The 23,274-nt window shown below is 34.7% G+C and overlaps 1 protein-coding gene across 1 annotated transcript in view; it reads right to left on the bottom strand.

The window, feature by feature from the left end:
• The window catches only part of LOC137406314 (ribonuclease H2 subunit B-like), a 59,505-nt gene that overhangs the window by 1,264 nt on the left and 34,967 nt on the right, over positions 1-23,274 (bottom strand). The window contains exons 7-10 of the mRNA XM_068092875.1: positions 13,687-13,786; positions 7,430-7,511; positions 4,436-4,478; positions 130-210 (exon numbers count right to left, since the gene is read on the bottom strand). Of these exons, the coding sequence (XP_067948976.1) occupies positions 130-210; positions 4,436-4,478; positions 7,430-7,511; positions 13,687-13,786 (306 nt within the window). The remainder of the gene's footprint in view (positions 1-129; positions 211-4,435; positions 4,479-7,429; positions 7,512-13,686; positions 13,787-23,274) is intronic.

Genomic DNA, 23,274 nt, shown 5'->3' with positions numbered 1-23,274 from the left:
CACAAACTCACGACTTATTTGTGTGACTCATAGCGGTGATACAGCGGTGATACAGCGGTGATACAGCAATACCGCCTTGCTGATAAAATAGTGAGTAACTAGAACCTGCAATAGGCCCATACATAATACCTTATCAGTAATCTGTTTTCTTTCAGACAGAACTCCTGCATTGATGTCTTCAAGATAGTCAGGCGCGCTTGTCTTAGCTTTCTGTAATATCAGTTTCTATTAGATTTGTGAGAATTACAACTAGGGTGAATGTAGCACAAAGTAGCAGGGCTTGTAACCTTGTGAACGGTGACGAACAAAGCTTTTGTAGTCACAAAGCTTTCGTAAGACGTAGAGAGCAAACATAACAAAATCTTACAGAAATAAAAAATTGACTGAGAATTTGGTCACTGTGAAGGTAACAGAGATGGAATAGGATTAATGTCGCACAATAGTGTATAAGCAGTTTTTTTTAAAGAAATGTGATGTGACATACAAAAAAACTCTGACAGACCAACAGAGACATACATTACATGGAAGAAAGTTAGAGAGTAAAATTGACATAAAGAGAGTCACATGAAGGAACTTCATGCATTTAAAGTATCATATTGGTGAAGACATTTGGAGGAATAACAAAGCCTTGGAGGAAAGTCGCGCATGAAGAAACAATGAGTTATCACAGATAATGTGTGAGTCATAGACTGAGTTATCACAGATAATGTGTGAGTCATAGAATAAGTTATCACAGATAATGTGTGAGTCATAGAATGAGTTATCACAGATAATGTGTGAGTCATAGAATGAGTTGTCGCAGATAATGTGTGAGTCATAGAATGAGTTATCGCAGATAATGTGTGAGTCATAGAATGAGTTATCACAGATAATGTGTGAGTCATAGAATGAGTTATCACAGATAATGTGTGAGTCATAGAATGAGTAAGAGGATTGGATGAACCTATGTATCAGGTGTAAATAATGTTAATAAGTGTCAAAAATATAGAAATCTTTAGAAATGGAGGCATGGACAGGCATGGGAGTCTGTATAGATCGACACTTTACAATCCCCAACCATGGTGAGCAAGGGAATATCGGCACTCTCAATAGAATATCAGAATCTCTCAATAAACACACAGAAACAACTTTAGTAAATTTATTCAAAAACTGTGGCAGCCTCTTCATCACACTACAATGCACCCTCAGGATACGATTTTGATCAGTTTCAGGAGAGCATCGTATGGTGAAAAAATCGTATGTAGGGGTATATCAACCATAGTAATTATATAATGCAACATCCCCTGGTAAAAATCATCAAAATTTTATATATAAGTGCTGTACGTATTAAAAATTAGTAACAAAATACTATGTTAAACTTAGTAACTATAGTTACCTACAGCAACTTCATTGTATTTAGTGGTTATGATCAGCAATAAAATATAACAATAATTTACCATGTGCAGAATTACCGTAGGGAGTTCTTAAACACACACACTTAAAGCTAAGTTGTAGTATGTACAGTAATACTTCAACTTACGAGTGCTCCAACGTACGAGAAACTTGAGATACGAGCCAGCTTTCAAGCAAGTTTTAGCACTAACATACAAGCCATGTTTGAGATACGAGCACTTGAGTCAGTTGCCAAGTATGCCGGAGGTGTTTTATGAGAACAGCATCACTCTGTATTTTTCAACTGCTCAGGTTATACTGTTGTACCGTGTTTTTTGTGCACGATTTTCTGTGCAGAATTATGTGAATTAAACGTACTGTGCGTAGACCGAAAGTTTGCCAGTAAAATGAAAGATAATACAAAGAAAAAGCAAATGATAACAATTGATATTAAACGGAAAAATATTGAAAAATATGCGAAATGTGTATGCGTGATTGAGCTAGCTCGGCAATATGACAGAACTACATTCATAATTATCAAACAGAAGGATTATATTCAGGGCATTCAGTTTGCAAAAGGACTAACCATAGTTTCTAAACGGTGCAGCGATCTTCACGACCGCTGATGGCATTGGACAAACAATTGGCCGGTGACAGTGTAACTGAAACGATGCTATGTGAAAAGGCCGGCGCTATCTATCCAAACTGTTTAATAGACATTCGGACAAGCTGGCTAGTGGTCGTGCATTAACCATTTGTGACGACACCTGTGTTCGTCCTAATTGCAACATGTTGCAAGGGCGACAAAGGCAAACGTCCTTAGATAGGTTTATCTTAAAACGGCCGGCTAGTCGTGAAAGCAAAAAAGGAAAAATCTCTCGCTAACCAGCGACAAACTTCAAACTATGAACGCCGAAGAAATTTTAATTACGTTTAGTTGAAAATGAAAGTTTGCTTTTAGGTTTGCTTCTAAGTTTGTCTTTTAACACTTTCATAAAATTCAAATTTATCAAAGTCAACTGTTGTAACGAAGGATAACTTATATCTCCCTCCCTGGCAAATGCGAGTGTTAACTGCTATTGTATGTATTTAATTTTACATTTTAATTAATCACATTTTCTTGCATTATTTTTTATTTGTTGCTTTTTGAAAGCATGTAGTATGTAAGAACAATAACCAACATGTTCTTTCTGTTACAATATCTTGTTTTGAGTGTTTTATTTGCTTTTTTTAGAGTATGGAAACCAATCAATATATATTTAATTGTTCTATATATAAATAAATTGCACCAACATGCGAGTAAATTGACATACGAGCTCAGTCTCGGAACGCATTAAGCTCGTAAGTTGAATATGACTGTATTGTCAACTATTTTACTGAATTTCAACTTTTTATCACTAAAATTTGATCACTTATCAGTTTCTGTCTTCGCTTTAATTATAACTTTTAGTGGACCTACTTAAAACCTTTTTCAACCTCGTTCGGCAAAAAAGCTCAACGACGCTGTTTTCGTAATGAAGTGGTTTTTGTTAACAGGTTAAGAGAAGTTGTCTGACCACTCAACTGCTGATTGTGGGGCTCGCAACTCCAACTTTGCTACTGGTTTCAAAGGAAAAATTGTATCGCTTTACACACGAGAATTGCTGTACTGAGATAAATTGGTCATCGTGTCTCTTTCAGGCATCGGGAAATCGTTTTCAGCGGACAGCAATTCGGCGTCTTTATTATTTTCATGCACATAATAAGCACACCGACTGCCACATTTAAAATCAGGCAAAAAGTTTGTTGAATTCGTATGGTAAAATAAAATTTGTATAGCGAGGTGAAAAAAATCATCATGTTCCACTTTGTAAAGTGAAAAAATTGTATATCAGGGTAATCATATCCTGAGGGTGCACTGTATTAATATATCTACAAATATATATAACAATTCAATCTATATAGGTATATAAATCTCAAGGTCTGTATGTAGTTCAGTTTATCCAGCTATAGCTATTAAAATATTGGAATTAAAAGCTCGCATTCTGCTGGATTTGGACTCATGAATATCGCAACCACAAGTTTTGAACCGTGCATTTAGCCACCAAGGTACGCTGTTTTTACGATTTTAATGCTCTTATCACATACCATATACTCGTTTTTCGATTGCACACGCTAAACGACGTATTAATTGAAACTCTATGACGCACGATGCTTTTTCGTGAACTTCTATTTCGGGTTTTTTCGTAAGGTTCCATTGCTAAATCGGTAAAAGCTGATACTTTTTACTTTGACAATTGTAATATTCCGAGTAGGAATAGGCTATACATTCCCTCTCCATTTGGTCCATCAAAAACAGTCTGATACGCCATTTTCACATTTGAACCAGTATCGAAAGGTACCAGTATCATCGTATTCAAAGTTTTGATGGATAGTTTCTGATGGATGTAACTTCTGGTGGAACAGTAACTTTTGTTATACACACACTTCTATGCAAGAATTGTTATTATTAATTCTACATTTTCAGGATTTTCATTTTGTTTCCTCAGTTCGTATTAATTGCATCATAATAAAATCATCTTTTATTGTAATCAGAACAAAACAGACCCAATTTAGCTATTACTTGCTAATTATTTAACATTTACATCTAAACCCTTTTGTAGTTGTTTTATTTTTTTTAAATTTACTTGACCTGCACAAAACATTTTCCTCATCATAAAAGTTACAGTTGTTTGACAAAGTTTGAAAATCTTTACAGTTGTTTTGTTTTTTCTCTTAATTTATTCAAACTGCACAAAACACTTTTCACATGATATTTTAAAGCTTGATAGATAGAATGGTAACTGCAGTTGTTATATGTTAAACAAAAATTTTTTTTGCAAAAACTTGTATTACCCGGGCATTCATCTAGTTGGACTATAAATACAAATAAGACATACAGAATATTTCAATAACCGGTCATATGAATATCAAATCTACAAATGATCTTTCGCATGAGAAGCATGCATGGAGATAAGAAATTGTTAGATGTTGTGGTCTGATCCAGAACAAACAGCCCAATCTGATATAAACACATGTATTTTACCTTATTAGCAGGCTCCTCCGCAGGCGGCTCATGCTTTGGTAACCTGTCAAGGTGTACATAAGCTTTGACACATGAGGAAAACATTCATTCAGTAAATAAGCCTACTACAAAACACAGTGCATCTTCAGGATACAATTTTGATTTGTTACACGGTTGGCATTGTATGGTGAAAAATCATATGTAGGGGTATAGAAGCCATAGTGATTATATAACGCAAACATCCCCTGGTGAAAATCGACAAATTTTACATAAGTAATGTACATAATAAACTAGTAACAAAATAGTATGCTATCCTTAGTAACTATAGTTACCTACAGGAACTTTATAGAACTTAACCACTTTTTCTATAACTTTTAGCGGGCCTGTTTAAAACTTTTTTCAACCTAAATTGGCAAAAAGCTTGAGCGATACTGTTTTCGTAATGAAGTGGATTTTTGTTAGCAGGTTAGGAGAAATTGTTAGACCTTGTGTTTGAAAAGATTGCAACTCCAACTTTGCTATTGGTTTTTAAAGTTTGACTTTAAATAAAATTCACATTACAACTATTCAGTATCGAAAGATTCATCATGTCATACTCTGATGTGTTGTAAGTTCAGAATATGTGGTAATGTAATTACAAGCTCTTAAAAGCTCAAAAACGAACAGTTAACCGCAGCCATCACGAAAACAGCAGTAGGTTGGAATACCTCTCAAGACAACTCAAATGTGACGTAGTTGAACATGATGTGTTTCTGTTTACACTTTCATGCAACCTCATTTGGCGAAATATTTTCACATTTTAATTTCCAGCATTCAATAAAATCAATGTCTATTGTGCTTACACGTCTATTTCATTATCCTTGTAATGCTGTCACTTTGAGCAGTGATATCTCAAAACCTAGCCAAAAATTCAGTTTGATTTTTTAACCTTAGCTCGACGGGGGTGCATCCTCTGATAAAAATAAGGAATTCCAACCTTTTGTGATGACTGTTTATTTTTGAGCTTTTAAGAGCTTGTTATCACGTTTCTACATAATTTGAGGATGCAACAAAGCAGAGTAAGACATGGTGAGCCTTTTGATACCAAATAACTGTAATTGGAATTTTGCTTCAAGTCAACCTTCAAGGGAAAGTATTGCTGTTTTAGACACGAGAATTGTTGAACTGAGAAAAATCAGTCGTGTCTCTTTCAGGCATGGCGAAAATAATTTCGGTGAACAGCATTTTGGTGTCTTTGTTATTTTGCCATACGTAATAAGCACACCGACTGCCAAATTTAAACTCAGGCAAAAATTTTGTTGAAATCGTATGGTGAAAAAAAATTCGTATGGTGAGGTGAAAAATCCTCATGTTCGACTTTGTAAAGTAAAAAAATCGTATGTCAGGGTAATCGTATCCTGAGGGTGCACTGTACTATGTATTTATAATAGGCAGTTCAAAAGAATAGGCAGCTCATACATAATGTCAAATCAACAGCAAGTAAGAGCGAGAGAAAATGTGAAAATATAATAGATTATCATGTTTCTGAAGAGTGCAGCAGCGATATACATGTAGATGAAGTGTAAGCAGTCCTGCTCTATTCACAAATAATAAACCTGAACCAGATGATACCACGCATACATACCCTAGATGTTCTCTCAGTACATACATACTCTAGATGCTCTCTCAGTGCATACATACTAGTGTTGGGCCGGTATCTAATTTAGTGCCGGATCGGATATCCTTGCACATTTTTATCGGTTTTTCCGGTATCGGTATCCTCGGTATTTACCATATTCGGTATCCTTTGCCAACTAAGAAAGTTCGGTATTGTCGGTACTATTGTTCGGTATGTGGTTATCAGTGTGTCTTTAAATGGTTTAAACTTTAAATCATAACTGTCTCGAACAATTTTTATCGTTGTGCAAAAAGTAGCCTGTGGAAAAAACATTCTTTAGTCAGCAGTATATTGTTACGGCAAAGAGACTCCTTGTTTTAGAAAGCCAACAAAGAAAGATGGAAATATAATTTTCATTATAGATGTTTTTATTGTTTATTCTATTAAAAAATATCGTTATTGATACAAACGTTATGTATAATAAAGAACAGATAGATAATGGCAATGGGCTCGCTTTGTTAAATATACTGAAACGGTTTAAAAAATCTTACTATCACATATTGTAATCAGGTAATGTAATCACATAATTATACGCAGTCCAATTAGAGTCCAGTCCCGTTAGAGTCTTTATACGTCCTCCTATCTGTGTAGAACTCCTAAACCTTCGAGGCTGGTGGCATTATCAATGTAACGTAATATAATAGTAGATACAGTAAGTGTGGAAATTTTCGTTGAATTTGTTCGCCAATGCATGCTGAGATTGGCATGTTCGTCATGAAGATTTTAAAAAATCTTTACGGATATCCGTATAACCATATACCAATAGGCTTTTACGGATAAATACCGATCATATCAAACTAGCCGCGGATACCTAGCTGACACCGAAAATGATTGGTTTCCTCGGATATCGAGAATCCCTCGGCATCAGTAAGAGCGGATAACCCAATACCGGCCCAACACTAATACATACCCTAGATGTTCTCTCAGTACATACATACCCTAGATGTTCTCTCAGTGCATACATACCCTAGATGTTCTCTCAGTGCATACATACTCTAGATATTCTCTCAGTACATACATACCCTAGATGTTCTCTCAGTGCATACATACCCTAGAGGTTCTCTCAGTGCATACATACCCTAGATGTTCTCTCAGTGCATACATACCCTAGAGGTTCTCTCGGTGCATACATACCCTAGATGTTCTCTCGGTGCATACATACCCTAGATGTCCTCTCAGTGCCTACATATCCTAGATGTTCTCTTAGTGCATACACACCCTAAATGTTCTCTCAGTACATACATACCCTAGATGTTCTCTCAGTGCATACATACCCTAGATATTCTCTCAGTACATACATACCCTAGATGTTCTCTCAGTGCATACATACCCTAGATGTCCTCTCAGTGCCTACATACCCTAGATGTTCTCTCAGTGCATCCGCAATGGAAGCTGGGATATTGTCAGAGACAATACCGAAAGAATAGTGAGTGAAGTCACCTACAGAAAGATTGTATATGTTACCCTGGTAGAAGTACTTGGTTTTACGAGATTTAAACTGGAAAACTTCCACCTAATTATTATCATACTGACACACAATTCAATTTGTTTAAATCTGAATCAAGCTTGAATCGACCATGTATGAATTATTAAAGTGAACACTGCACTCGCTAATGAATGGTTGACCAATCAGTGTAAAGCTTTTGTATCACATATGCTCAGTTCAAAACTGACCAAGACCTCAATGCCTCAGTAGACTATTACACGGGCTTAAGGGCACCTCTTAAAAGCAAACTTACATGAACTTTTGGTGGACTTTCTCAGAAATTATCAGTATTTTTCTATCAATTATGATTGTTTTTGATGTTTGAGGTGATCTAAATGTCCAGATGTTTAAAGATTTAAATTGCCAAAACTTAACCTCGGTTAAAATGCTCAGATTCAAGCGAAAGAGTAATTATAATACCTATAGCTGTATTTGAGCAAAGAGTAATTATGATACCTATAACTGTACTTAAGAGTAATTATGACACCTATAGCTGTACTTAAGAGTAATTATGATACCTATAGCTGTACTTAACCCACTCAGGACTGTTCCCGAGTACCTCGGGAAGAGTTGTGCTCTCCAGGGCCCATTCCCGAAGTACTCGGGTTAAACTTTGATTTGCTCTATTGATTAGCTGTTTAGGTACATCGGTTTTATTTATTCACCAAACGAAGTTTAAGAGTCTGGGCATCATTTTGATACCAAATATGTGATTGGACAAGAAAGTTTTAACTAACAAATTATGTGATAGATATCAACTGTTTTGGAAATTTGATGATCGCCATTTTGGAAAAGGTTTATCCGAACGATGGCAAAATTTTTAAGTGAATTAGATGCGGTAATCAGCTAAGGGGAAGAAAATAGCAACAAAAGTAATGTTCAAGAAGAAAATAAGAATTTTCTGATGGAAGAAGGTAAGTTTTGTGTGGCTGTTTATAGAATTTTACCGAAAAGAAAAACGATAAAAAGCCGAAATTTTTCTTGTGAATTTCTAACAAACTTTATTCTAACAGTGTAAGATATGAATTTTTTTCATGATACACATGATTATAACATTTTCAATCCAATAAAATTTAGATCTTTTTGCAGCATGAACTCATCACTCTATTACCCCATAATAAACAATAGTTTTATGATTTCCTTGTAGAACTACAAGATAATAAAAATTTTTTATTTCATTTATATCCAATTGTTCAACCCACAATTAGTCAAGCATATAGTTTTCAACCTCAACATCTACTATAAACTAGCCCCAACCACTAGGCTCTAATATTGGTCGATAGGTTACACTTACCACAGTAATCATCTTCATGACTTTTTGTGTTTATATTTACAGTATCAAAAAATATTTGCAATTTGTATTACCAATTGTTAGCTGCAGTAGACTACTTATTTTCAATTTGTTATCAGGTATTTACCCTGAAAAGCTACTAAAGCACAATTTTTTTAGGCTGTATTATATTTGCTACATGAAGGTGAAGACAGTCAAGGGCTTGTGAGTGATGATGCCGTTGATGATGAGCCTAGGGCTTCAACACCAATATCTGATGAATACTGCATCAACTAACTTATAATGGCAGCAAATATGCATGTGTAGTTGGCATCAAATAACTCTCACCGTGTCATAATTTTTTAATGAACACACCCTTATTATACATGTATATATTGTTTCGTTTTCATGCATATTCATTTTTACTGTATTTTTTACAATATATTTTACTGCATTTTTACACCTATTTTTTTGCTGGTAATTGATTGTCTGTTAGCTGGTAACTTGAGTATTTTTTATGCATAATATATTCATAATAACCTCTGCAATGCATTTCAATATAAATTAACAAATTGTTTGATTATATAATTGATAAAACTGTCAGTGACGTAGTGTTGGTTAGAAGCTAGTAACACCTGTTCTATTGCTCGGAATTGAGAAATTTTTTTTTTTATTTGCTGCTGATAAAGTTTACTATCAATCCAACATAGGTCCAACAATGTCAGTATCAAAAAACTGCTTGTGAGCTGCTACGAAACATGAAAAACAATTTTGATAAAAAAAGTTCACAGAATTATTAGAAATTGTGGTCAGTAGAATTTGTAAAGGTGCACAAAAATTTATATCACATTGTAGCCTGGAATGTCTTTGTTAAGCTGCAAAAAACAAATCAAGATTATTTTGAAAAGAACTCTAGTTATACTCAATTTTGTGTAGCTCTATTTTAATTGTAAGGCTAGTGAAAAATTAATTGGGCTGGGGGAGCAGTCAACCAATAACTAATTAGTCCTGAATGGGTTAAGAGTAATTATGATACCTATAGCTGTACTTAAGCAAAGAGTAATTATGATACCTATAGCTGTACTTGAGCAAAGGGTAATTATGATACCTATAGTTGTACTTAAGCAAAGAGTAATTATGATACCTATAGCTGTACTTAAGCAAAGAGTAATTATGATACCTATAGCTGTACTTAAGAGTAATTATGATACCTATAGCTGTACTTAAGCAAAGAGTAATTATGATACCTATAGCTGTACTTAAGCAAAGCGTAATTATGATACCTATAGCTGTACTTAAGAGTAATTATGATACCTATAGCTGTACTTATGCAAAGAGTAATTATGATACCTATAGCTGTACTTAAGCAAAGAGTAATTATGATACCTATAGCTGTACTTAAGAGTAATTATGATACCTATAGCTGTACTTAAGCAAAGAGTAATTATGATACCTATAGCTGTACTTAAGAGTAATTATGATACCTATAGCTGTACTTAAGCAAAGAGTAATTATGATACCTATAGCTGTACTTAAGAGTAATTATGATACCTATAGCTGTACTTAAGCAAAGAGTAATTATGATACCTATAGCTGTACTTAAGCCAAGAGTAATTATGACACCTATAGCTGTACTTAAGCAAAGAGTAATTATGATACCTATAGCTGTACTTAAGAGTAATTATGATACCTATAGCTGTACTTAAGCAAAGAGTAATTATGATACCTATAGCTGTACTTAAGAGTAATTATGACACCTATAGCTGTACTTAAGCAAAGAGTAATTATGATACCTATAGCTGTACTTAAGCCAAGAGTAATTATGACACCTATAGCTGTACTTAAGCAAAGAGTAATTATGATACCTATAGCTGTACTTAAGAGTAATTATGATACCTATAGCTGTACTTAAGCAAAGAGTAATTATGATACCTATAGCTGTACTTAAGAGTAATTATGATACCTATAGCTGTACTTAAGCAAAGAGTAATTATGATACCTATAGCTGTACTTAAGAGTAATTATGATACCTATAGCTGTACTTAAGAGTAATTATGATACCTATAGCTGTACTCAAGCAAAGAGTAATTATGATACCTATAGCTGTACTTGAGCAAAGAGTAATTATGACACCTATAGCTGTACTTAAGCAAAGAGTAATTATGATACCTATAGCTGTACTTAAGCCAAGAGTAATTATGACACCTATAGCTGTACTTAAGCAAAGAGTAATTATGATACCTATAGCTGTACTTAAGAGTAATTATGATACCTATAGCTGTACTTAAGAGTAATTATGATACCTATAGCTGTACTTGAGCAAAGAGTAATTATGATACCTATAGCTGTACTTAAGCAAAGAGTAATTATGATACCTATAGCTGTACTTAAGCAAAGAGTAATTATGATACCTATAGCTGTACTTAAGCAAAGAGTAATTATGATACCTATAGCTGTACTTAAGAGTAATTATGATACCTATAACTGTACTTAAGCAAAGAGTAATTATGATACCTATAACTGTACTTAAGCAAAGAGTAATTATGATACCTAGAGCTGTACTTAAGCAAAGAGTAATTATGATACCTATAGCTGTACTTAAGCAAAGAGTAATTATGATACCTATAGCTGTATTTAAGCAAAGAGACCGACAGATTAGAGACGTGTAATAAATAAATACGACTTGCAACAAAATTCACATTACAGTTATTTGGTATCAAAAGATTCACCATGTCTTACTCTGCTGTGTTGTAGGTGCAAAATATGTGAAAATGTGATTACAAGCTCTTAAAAGCTAAAAAACGAACAGTTAATCCATTACAGGTAATTCCATTACATTAATCCGTTACAGGAATTCATTTCCAAAATGGCTCAAATGTGACGCGGTTGAACACGATGGCTTCTGTTCACACTTTCATGCAACTTCAATCGTCGAAATGTTTCCACAAATATACTTCACGCATTCAATAAAACCATGTCTATTGTCCTTAATTGCGTCTATTTTATCATCATTGTAATGCTGTCACTTTGAGCTCTGACATCTCAGAACCTACTGTAAAAATTCGTTCAATTTTAAAACTTTAGCTCAAAGGGATGCATATGATCCTCTGATAAACAAGACGAGCTTGTTGGTCACCTGTGATAGTCAAAAAATTCTGCAGAAATTGTTCGCACCATTTGGCATGGGTCCCATGATCAGATTACGACTACATGATTAGACCAAGCCGAAACAAAACTGTAACGTAGCGAGCATTTATATTTGATACGGGCTTTCTGGTAGAATCCGAAGTGTTTGTCATAAACTAGCGCTACGAGACGTTTTATATTGAGCCTTTTATTAGCCTTCAATTTCACATGATAACATCGCGTGTGAAAACAACCACAATGTTTGAGTACGCCATCGAAATAAAAAGATTCAAAACTACGGCGTTTTCGTGATGGCTGCGACTAACTGCTCGTTTTTTGAGCTTTTAAGAGCTTTTGATCACAATTCCACATATTTGCACCTACAAGTGACTACAACACAGCAGAGTAAGACATGGTGAACTTTTTGATACCAAATAATTGTAATGTGAATTTTGTTGCAAGTCAACCTTCAAGGGTGAGTGTTATCGCATCCAGTTACCTTAGATGGTATATAACCCATCATTCAAGCCTATCATGCGCTGCTATTGATGTGAACCAACCGAATTATATTGCTGTTACAAAATCTAAAAAGCCATGGAGTATATTACTGCATAAATTTTTAATTTGCTGTCATAAAATTTCTGCAGGTATAAAGACAAAGCAATCAATTTTTTTTCAATTTCTCTATTTCACTAGAAATGTATAGCGCATAAGTAAACAGAGGTAGAAAAGCAGACGGATAAAATGAAGTGAAATGTTATAAATTAACTCAAAAATGTCTCATGTCACCAATTTATTATTAATAAAAATCAACACTCTAGTAGTAACTAGCGCTCATCGTACACAGGCTAGGCATCGGCCTAGCACAGGCTAGGCATTGGCCTAGCACAGGCTAGGCATTGGCCTAGCACAGGCTAGGCATCGGGCAATTTTGACCTATTGGAGTTTCTTACAACAGGAACTGAGCTGCCACTTGAAGACAACTGAAGTTTACATTTGATAAAAAGAATCAAATAGCTGGTACTATAATAGTAGTAGAACAGGTAACCTACCATCTTATGTGATACTAAAGTAGTAGAACAATTAACCTACCATCTTGTGTGATACTATAGTAGTAGTACAGGTAACCTACCATCTTGTGTGATACTATAGTAGTAGAACAAGTAACCTACCATCTTGTGTGATACTATAGTAGTAGTACAGGTAACCTACTATCTTGTGTGATACCATAGTAGTAGAACAGGTAACCTACCATCTTGTGTGATACTATAGTAGTAGAACAGGTAACCTACCATCTTGTGTAATACTATAGTAGTAGAACAGGTAACCTACTATCATGTATGATACTATAGTAGTAGAACAGGAAACCTACCATCTTGTGTGATACCATAGTAGTAGAACAGGTAACCTACCATCTTGTGTGATACTATAGTAGTAGAACAGGTAACCTACCATCTTGTGTAATACTATAGTAGTAGAACAGGTAACCTACTATCATGTATGATACTATAGTAGTAGAACAGGAAACCTACCATCTTGTGTGATACTATAGTAGTAGAACAGGTAACCTACCATCTTGTGTGATACTAATAATAGTAGTAGAACAATTAACCTACCATCTTGTGTGATACTCTAGTAGTAGAACAGGTAACCTACTATCTTGTGTGATACTATAGTAGAACAGGAAACCTACCATCTTGTGTGATACTATAGTAGTAGAACAGGTAACCTACCATCTTGTGTGTCAGCTCTGCTTCTCACAAATTCACTAGACTGTGCACCAGTCTGAACATGCATATTGCTGTTCTTCAGGTAGGTAGCCACCTTCTCTACCTGTGACGCATAACAATACAAGTAATAAGTAAGGCTAGGTCAAGTTGTCATGTATTAGTAAAACCAAATAAAGTTGAGGTCCCTCCAATGTTAATAATCTATTTCGGAATAATTTATGTTATAGGGGTTTTACATTATACGAACCGTAAATACAGGAAAATTGTCTAACCCATTACAAGATTATTTCAAGCTTATCCCTGTAGCCCTAAAGAAAGGAAAAAACTAAAACCATTTTTTCAAATTAATGGCTGCACAGGAACTGTCATATTAATGGTTTGTATAGACCACTTTTCTCTTTAGTGTTATTATCACTTTTGCTTGTTTATGGTCCATAATTATGGTAATGCCACATTAAATTAAGGGGAACGTACAATTTCTTAAGTTAAATTGATATTTTCACTTTTTCAGACAGCAATGTCTTTGCTGTCTGAAAAATGTTGTATATCTCTAACATAAGGTATAACACAAATATACCTTTACTATAATAAGAGTGGCAGCTGTCTGTTCGTCTATCCATCGCCAGAAATAAAGGTTAGGCTAAAAGATAGCTTCCAATAAAACTCCAACTTGTAACATTCAGCTAGGTAGACCGACACTCTAACACCTGCACCAATCAATACTACCTGCGCTTGATTGCCATGGCTGATGATCTCTCATTAGATACACAAGACCGCCAGGGTACTAGTATATAGAATAGAGATACCACTACACGTTGTTACACTTCCTACACTTCTTCCCATGTGGCAAAAGAGAAAACAAAATTTCTATGAGATTATATGAGATTCTCGTTATTTAAATTGAATTTGTTAACTTACACCGGACTTGAAGCTTTTCATTATATGAAATATTGAATTTGTTAACTTACACCGGACTTGAAGCTTTACATTATATGAAATATTGAATTTGTTAACTTACACCGGACTTGAAGCTTTACATTATATGAAATATTGAATTTGTTAACTTACACCGGACTTGAAGCTTTTCATTATATGAAATATTGAATTTGTTAACTTACACCGGACTTGAAGCTTTTCATTATATGAAATATTGAATTTGTTAACTTACACCGGACTTGAAGCTTTACATTATATGAAATATTGAATTTGTTAACTTACACCGGACTTGAAGCGTTACATTATATGAAATATTGAATTTGTTAACTTACACCGGACTTGAAGCTTTACATTATATGAAATATTGAATTTGTTAACTTGCACCGGACTTGAAGCTTTACATTATATGAAATATTGAATTTGTTAACTTGCACCGGACTTGAAGCTTTACATTATATAAAATATTGAATTTGTTAACTTGCACCGGACTTGAAGCTTTACATTATATGAAATATTGAATTTGTTAACTTACACCGGACTTGAAGCTTTACATTATATGAAATATTGAATTTGTTAACTTGCACCGGACTTGAAGCTTTACATTATATGAAATATTGAATTTGTTAACTTACACCGGACTTGAAGCTTTACATTATATGAAATATTGAATTTGTTAACTTACACCGGACTTGAAGCTTTACATTATATGAAATATTGAATTTGTTAACTTACACCGGACTTGAAGCTTTACATTATATGAAATATTGAATTTGTTAACTTGCACCGGACTTGAAGCTTTACATTATATGAAATATTGAATTTGTTAACTTACACCGGACTTGAAGCTTTACATTATATGAAATATTGAATTTGTTAACTTACACCGGACTTGAAGCTTTAAATTATATGAAATATTGAATTTGTTAACTTGCACCGGACTTGAAGCTTTACATTATATGAAATATTGAATTTGTTAACTTGCACCGGACTTGAAGCTTTACATTATATGAAATATTGAATTTGTTAACTTACACCGGACTTGAAGCTTTACATTATATGAAATATTGAATTTGTTAACTTACACCGGACTTGAAGCTTTACATTATATGAAATATTGAATTTGTTAACTTACACCGGACTTGAAGCTTTACATTATATGAAATATTGAATTTGTTAACTTGCACCGGACTTGAAGCTTTACCTTATATGAAATATTGAATTTGTTAACTTGCACCGGACTTGAAGCTTTACATTATATAAAATATTGAATTTGTTAACTTGCACCGGACTTGAAGCTTTACATTATATGAAATATTGAATTCGTTAACTTACACCGGACTTGAAGCTTTACATTATATGAAATATTGAATTTGTTAACTTGCACCGGACTTGAAGCTTTACATTATATGAAATATTGAATTTGTTAACTTACACCGGACTTGAAGCTTTACATTATATGAAATATTGAATTCGTTAACTTACACCGGACTTGAAGCTTTACATTATATGAAATATTGAATTTGTTAACTTGCACCAGACTTGAAGCTTTACATTATACGAAATATTGAATTTGTTAACATGCACTGAACTTGAAGCTTTACATTATATGAAATATTGAATTTGTTAACTTGCACCGGACTTGAAGCTTTACATTATATGAAATATTGAATTTGTTAACTTGCACCGGACTTGAAGCTTTACATTATATGAAATATTGAATTTGTTAACTTGCACCGGACTTGAAGCTTTACATTATATAAAATATTGAATTTGTTAACTTGCACCGGACTTGAAGCTTTACATTATATGAAATATTGAATTTGTTAACTTACACCGGACTTGAAGCTTTACATTATATGAAATATTGAATTTGTTAACTTACACCGGACTTGAAGCTTTACATTATATGAAATATTGAATTCGTTAACTTACACCGGACTTGAAGCTTTACATTATATGAAATATTGAATTTGTTAACTTGCACCAGACTTGAAGCTTTACATTATACGAAATATTGAATTTGTTAACATGCACTGAACTTGAAGCTTTACATTATATGAAATATTGAATTTGTTAACTTGCACCGGACTTGAAGCTTTACATTATATGAAATATTGAATTTGTTAACATGCACTGAACTTGAAGCTTTACATTATATGAAATATTGAATTTGTTAACTTGCACCGGACTTGAAGCTTTACATTATATGAAATATTGAATTTGTTAACATGCACTGAACTTGACACTTTGCATTATATGAAATATTGAATTTGTTAACTTACACCAGACTTGAAGCTTTACATTATATGAAATATTGAATTTGTTAACATGCACTGAACTTGACACTTTGCATTATATGAAATATTGAATTTGTTAACTTACACCGGACTTGAAGCTTTACATTATATGAAATATTGAATTTGTTAACATGCACTGAACTTGACACTTTGCATTATATGAAATATTGAATTTGTTAACTTACACCGGACTTGAAGCTTTACATTATATGAAATATTGAATTTGTTAACTTGCACCGGACTTGAAGCTTTACATTATATGAAATATTGAATTTGTTAACTTACACCGGACTTGAAGCTTTACATTATATGAAATATTGAATTTGTTAACTTACACCGGACTTGAAGCTTTACATTATATGAAATATTGAATTTGTTAACTTACACCGGACTTGAAGCTTTACATTATATGAAATATTGAATTTGTTAACTTGCACCGGACTTGAAGCTTTACATTATATGAAATATTGAATTTGTTAACATGCACTGAACTTGACACTTTACATTATATGAAATATTGAATTTGTTAACATGCACCGGACTTGAAGCTTTACATTATATGAAATATTGAATTTGTTAACTTGCACCGGACTTGAAGCTTTACATTATATGAAATATTGAATTTGTTAACTTGCACCGGACTTGACGCTTTACATTATATGAAATATTGAATTTGTTAACTTACACCGGACTTGAAGCTTTACATTATATGAAATATTGAATTTGTTAACATGCACTGAACTTGACACTTTACATTATATGAAATATTGAATTTGTTAACATGCACCGGACTTGAAGCTTTACATTATATGAAATATTGAATTTGTTAACTTGCACCGGACTTGAAGCTTTACATTATATGAAATATTGAATTTGTTAACATGCACCGGACTTGAAGCTTTACATTATATGAAATATTGAATTTGTTAACTTGCACCGGACTTGAAGCTTTACATTATATGAAATATTGAATTTGTTAACATGCACCGGACTTGAAGCTTTACATTATATGAAATATTGAATTTGTTAACTTGCACCGGACTTGTAGCTTTACATTATATGAAATATTTTTCCACGACCAAACAGTAGCGAAGCGATTGTTTGGGGGCTTTATGATAAATGCATATATGTGCACACAACTCACGAAAATTATTCATCAACACTGTCGCAAAGCCTTGTACCGAAATCTCATCAACAAATTTAACCATTTTTCATTAATTACATAATTTTTTTATAATAAAGTTCAATAGATCAGAGTCTTGGCTTCCGAATGAGCCATCGTTTGACATGGTGAGACAGACATTGGTTGGTGTTTATAGGATTCCCCGGAGCTTTACCGCAAAAATTTTCAATGGTATAGACTCGAAAATTGTGACGTCACAATTTTCATATGAGGTGTTGTGTGCTCTTACCGCTTATTTTATTGCTTACCGCTTATATTTATCAACTACGATAATGACGCTAGTGTCAGGCGAAGGCAGAACAACTCCAGAGAACCAATGAAGATGACATAGGAATCAGTGTCATTAGTTCTCCATGTACAGATTATTTCTATGATAAATAACCCAGATTCCAAGCACCATACTATGTTTTCCCGATGATGTTATGCACTAGCCCTCTCATTTTATTGTGATGTTGAGGGTCGCGACTGGGGCTAATTAATTTCAAGCATTGCGTGATCTCGCGAAAGTGCGATTGACATGTAGTCCTAGGGCCACGCAACCACCGCAGGTCACAATTTAATCAATGTGATTTCATTACCTTTATCAACGACAGTATATTTATTGAAGCATAATTAATTAACCCAAAACATGTGTTTGTATTGGTCGGCATTAGCAAGAACCGGGCATTGTCGATTATCTAGAATCCTAGTTTATTATTAGCGCTCTCTGGGCTTAACAGCACCGAATGTCACAAAAAAGCGCAGCTTCAATGGCAGCGAAAGGGATCGATTACCGAAGGCTAAATAATAATTGCGACATTACATTGTGGGAACCGCAATCAAGTGTTTTTTTTATTGCAGGACATACTTTTGACACCCTGTCGTTCATAGTTCTATTATTCTTTGTGTATTGAATATAGGCTCATTCGAAAGCCAAGACTCTGATGTATAGAACCATATAATAAGAAAATTATGTAATTAATGTGCTTCAAGTATAATAATGATACAAAACACATATAAACATATTTAAATATGTTACCAAGTCTTTGAAATTTGTAGACAATATCCTAAAGCTAACCCATCTGATCGGATTATACATAAATAGATTAATTTGGCCTAAAATCGCCATTAAAACTTTGACAAGCTTTTTTTAATCCAAATTAAGACCGGAAACGAAACGCCGCTAAGGCCGTGCTACAGAGAGTACAACCATTAAGTCGTGCGCATTTCACGAGACAAAAACGTGCACATTTCACCAGTGTATGGCATTGTCTAATTGCCGAAGGTTTCTGTAATTAACGTAGAAGTACTGAAAAGTAATCGTATCTTTTTTGCCGATTCTACCGGACTCTGACATTTTGGAAACTTATAATGAGTACTTTGGTATTCCAACTGATGTCCAAAGCAGTGAAAGTAAAGGAAATGACGATGATATTTTTTTAACGATTCTTATAAGATTACAATATTTCATGATAGGAATAATTATTCGATTTTATAAGATTTAATTATAAGAATAATCATTTGAATTTACAAGACTGAAGTATATAGTGACCGATGTTGAGCAATATGTTACTGTTATTATTTTTTCTAAATAATTTTGTTAAATAGATTTACTAAAAATCTAGATAAATATTACAACTTCTTGATATTGGTTGCTATGATGTTTTGAAAAGTAAACAAAACTGTGCATTGGTTTTCTATTATTACTGTAGTACTATATTAATAATATTGGTTATTCTAATAATATCAGTGCATTTTACTTCTAATATTGCATTTCTCCTATTGCAGGGGAGAGATATAAACATATCATCTTTTCCTTTCATTATTGCTGTTTGTTGTACATAATAACACCCAGTACATTGTACATTATGGCTACCATTGCAGCTACCATTGCAGCTACCATTGCAGTTCTCTTATTGCACTGCAGTGCCATTTGACTGCTAATATTGCATTTCTCAACCATCAATACCCTTCCTTTTTTCCAATATCACTTTGGTCATGGGCTGTATGACAGGGAAATTTCTAGTACGTATTATGAAGCAAAAACTTTTTACATAAATTCTTATTTTACATAAATTGGAATTTCTAATATAGGTTTGCAATATGGGAACATCTATTGTACAGGTTTACAATATGGAAGCGTCTATTGTACAGGTTTACAATATGGGAGCGTCTACTGTACAGGTTTACAATATGGGAGCGTCTACTGTATAGGTTTACAATATGGGAGCGTCTACTGTACAGGTTTGCAATATGGGAGCGTCTACTGTACAGGTTTACAATATGGGAGTGTTTACTGTACAGGTTTACAATATGGGAGCGTCTACTGTACAGGTTCACAATATGGGAGCGTCTACTGTACAGGTTTACAATATGGGAGCGTCTACTGTACAGGTTTACAATATGGGAGCGTCTACTGTACAGGTTTACAATATGGGAGCGTCTATTGTACAGGTTTACAATATGGGAGCATCTACTGTACAGGTTTACAATATGGGAGCGTCTACTGTATAGGTTTACAATATGGGAGCGTCTACTGTACAGGTTTGCAATATGGGAGCGTCTACTGTACAGGTTTACAATATGGGAGTGTTTACTGTACAGGTTTACAATATGGGAGCGTCTACTGTACAGGTTTACAATATGAGAGCGTCTACTGTACAGGTTTACAATATGGGAGCGTCTATTGTACAGGTTTACAATATGGGAGCATCTACTGTACAGGTTTACAATATGGGATCATCTACTGTACAGGTTTACAATATGGGAGCGTCTACTGTACAGGTTCACAATATGGGAGCGTCTACTGTACAGGTTCACAATATGAGAGCGTCTACTGTACAGGTTTACAATATGGGAGCGTCTACTGTACAGGTTTACAATATGGGAGCGTCTACTGTACAGGTTTACAATATGGGAGCGTCTACTGTACATGTTTACAATATGGGAGCGTCTACTGTACAGGTTTACAATATGGGAGCGTCTACTGTACAGGTTTACAATATGGGAGCGACTACTGTACAGGTTTACAATATGGGAGCGTCTACTGTACAGGTTTACAATATGGGAGTGTTTACTGTACAGGTTTACAATATGGGAGCGTCTACTGTACAGGTTTACAATATGGGAGCGTCTACTGTACAGGTTTACAATATGGGAGCGTCTATTGTACAGGTTTACAATATGGGAGCATCTACTGTACAGGTTTACAATATGGGAGCGTCTACTGTGTAGGTTTACAATATGGGAGCGTCTACTGTACAGGTTTGCAATATGGGAGCGTCTACTGTACAGGTTTACAATATGGGAGTGTTTACTGTACAGGTTCACAATATGGGAGCGTCTACTGTACAAGTTTACAATATGAGAGCGTCTACTGTACAGGTTTACAATATGGGAGCGTCTATTGTACAGGTTTACAATATGGGAGCGTCTACTGTACAGGTTTACAATATGGGATCATCTACTGTACAGGTTTACAATATGGGAGCGTCTACTGTACAGGTTCACAATATGGGAGCGTCTACTGTACAGGTTCACAATATGAGAACGTCTACTGTACAGGTTTACAATATGGGAGCGTCTACTGTAAAGGTTAACAATATGGGAGCGTCTACTGTACAGGTTTACAATATGGGAGCTTCTACTGTACATGTTTACAATATGGGAGCGTCTACTGTACAGGTTTACAATATGGGAGCATCTACTGTACAGGTTTACAATATGGGAGCGTCTACTGTACAGGTTTACAATATGGGAGCGTCTACTGTACAGGTTCACAATATGAGAGCGTCTACTGTACAGGTTTACAATATGGGAGCGTCTACTGTACAGGTTTACAATATGGGAGCGTCTACTGTACAGGTTTACAATATGGGAGCGTCTACTGTACATGTTTACAATATGGGAGCGTCTACTGTACAGGTTTACAATATGGGAGCATCTACTGTACAGGTTTACAATATGGGAGCGTCTACTGTACAGGTTTACAATATGGGAGCGTCTACTGTACAGGTTTACAATATGGGAGCGTCTACTGTACAGGTTCACAATATGGGAGTGTCTACTGTACAGGTTCACAATATGAGAGCGTCTACTGTACAGGTTTACAATATGGGAGCGACTACTGTACAGGTTTACAATATGGGAGTGTCTACTGTACAGGTTTACAATATGGGAGCGACTACTGTACAGGTTTACAATATGGGAGCGACTACTGTACAGGTTTACAATATGGGAGCGTCTACTGTACAGGTTTACAATATGGGAGCGTCTACTGTACAGGTTTACAATATGGGAGCGACTACTGTACAGGTTTACAATATGGGAGCGTCTACTGTACAGGTTTACAATATGGGAGCGTCTACTGTACAGGTTTACAATATGGGAGCGTCTACTGTACAGGTTCACAATATGGGAGCGTCTACTGTACAGGTTCACAATATGGGAGCGTCTACTGTACAGGTTTACAATATGGGAGCGTCTATTGTACAGGTTTACAATATGGGAGCGTCTACTGTACAGGTTTACAATATGGGAGCGTCTATTGTACAGGTTTACAATATGGGAGCATCTACTGTACAGGTTTACAATATGGGAGCGTCTACTGTATAGGTTTACAATATGGGAGCGTCTACTGTACAGGTTTGCAATATGGGAGCGTCTACTGTACAGGTTTACAATATGGGAGTGTTTACTGTACAGGTTTACAATATGGGAGCGTCTACTGTACAGGTTTACAATATGAGAGCGTCTACTGTACAGGTTTACAATATGGGAGCGTCTATTGTACAGGTTTACAATATGGGATCATCTACTGTACAGGTTTACAATATGGGATCATCTACTGTACAGGTTTACAATATGGGAGCGTCTACTGTACAGGTTCACAATATGGGAGCGTCTACTGTACAGGTTCACAATATGAGAGCGTCTACTGTACAGGTTTACAATATGGGAGCGTCTACTGTACAGGTTAACAATATGGGAGCGTCTACTGTACAGGTTTACAATATGGGAGCGTCTACTGTACATGTTTACAATATGGGAGCGTCTACTGTACAGGTTTACAATATGGGAGCGTCTACTGTACAGGTTTACAATATGGGAGCGACTACTGTACAGGTTTACAATATGGGAGCGACTACTGTACAGGTTTACAATATGGGAGCGTCTACTGTACAGGTTTACAATATG

The sequence above is a fragment of the Watersipora subatra genome, chromosome 10 (genome assembly GCF_963576615.1).
Source record: "Watersipora subatra chromosome 10, tzWatSuba1.1, whole genome shotgun sequence".
Lineage (NCBI taxonomy): Eukaryota > Metazoa > Bryozoa > Gymnolaemata > Cheilostomatida > Watersiporidae > Watersipora > Watersipora subatra.
Note: the sequence above shows the minus strand (reverse complement) of the source record. Positions and strands in the feature narration are given on the sequence as shown.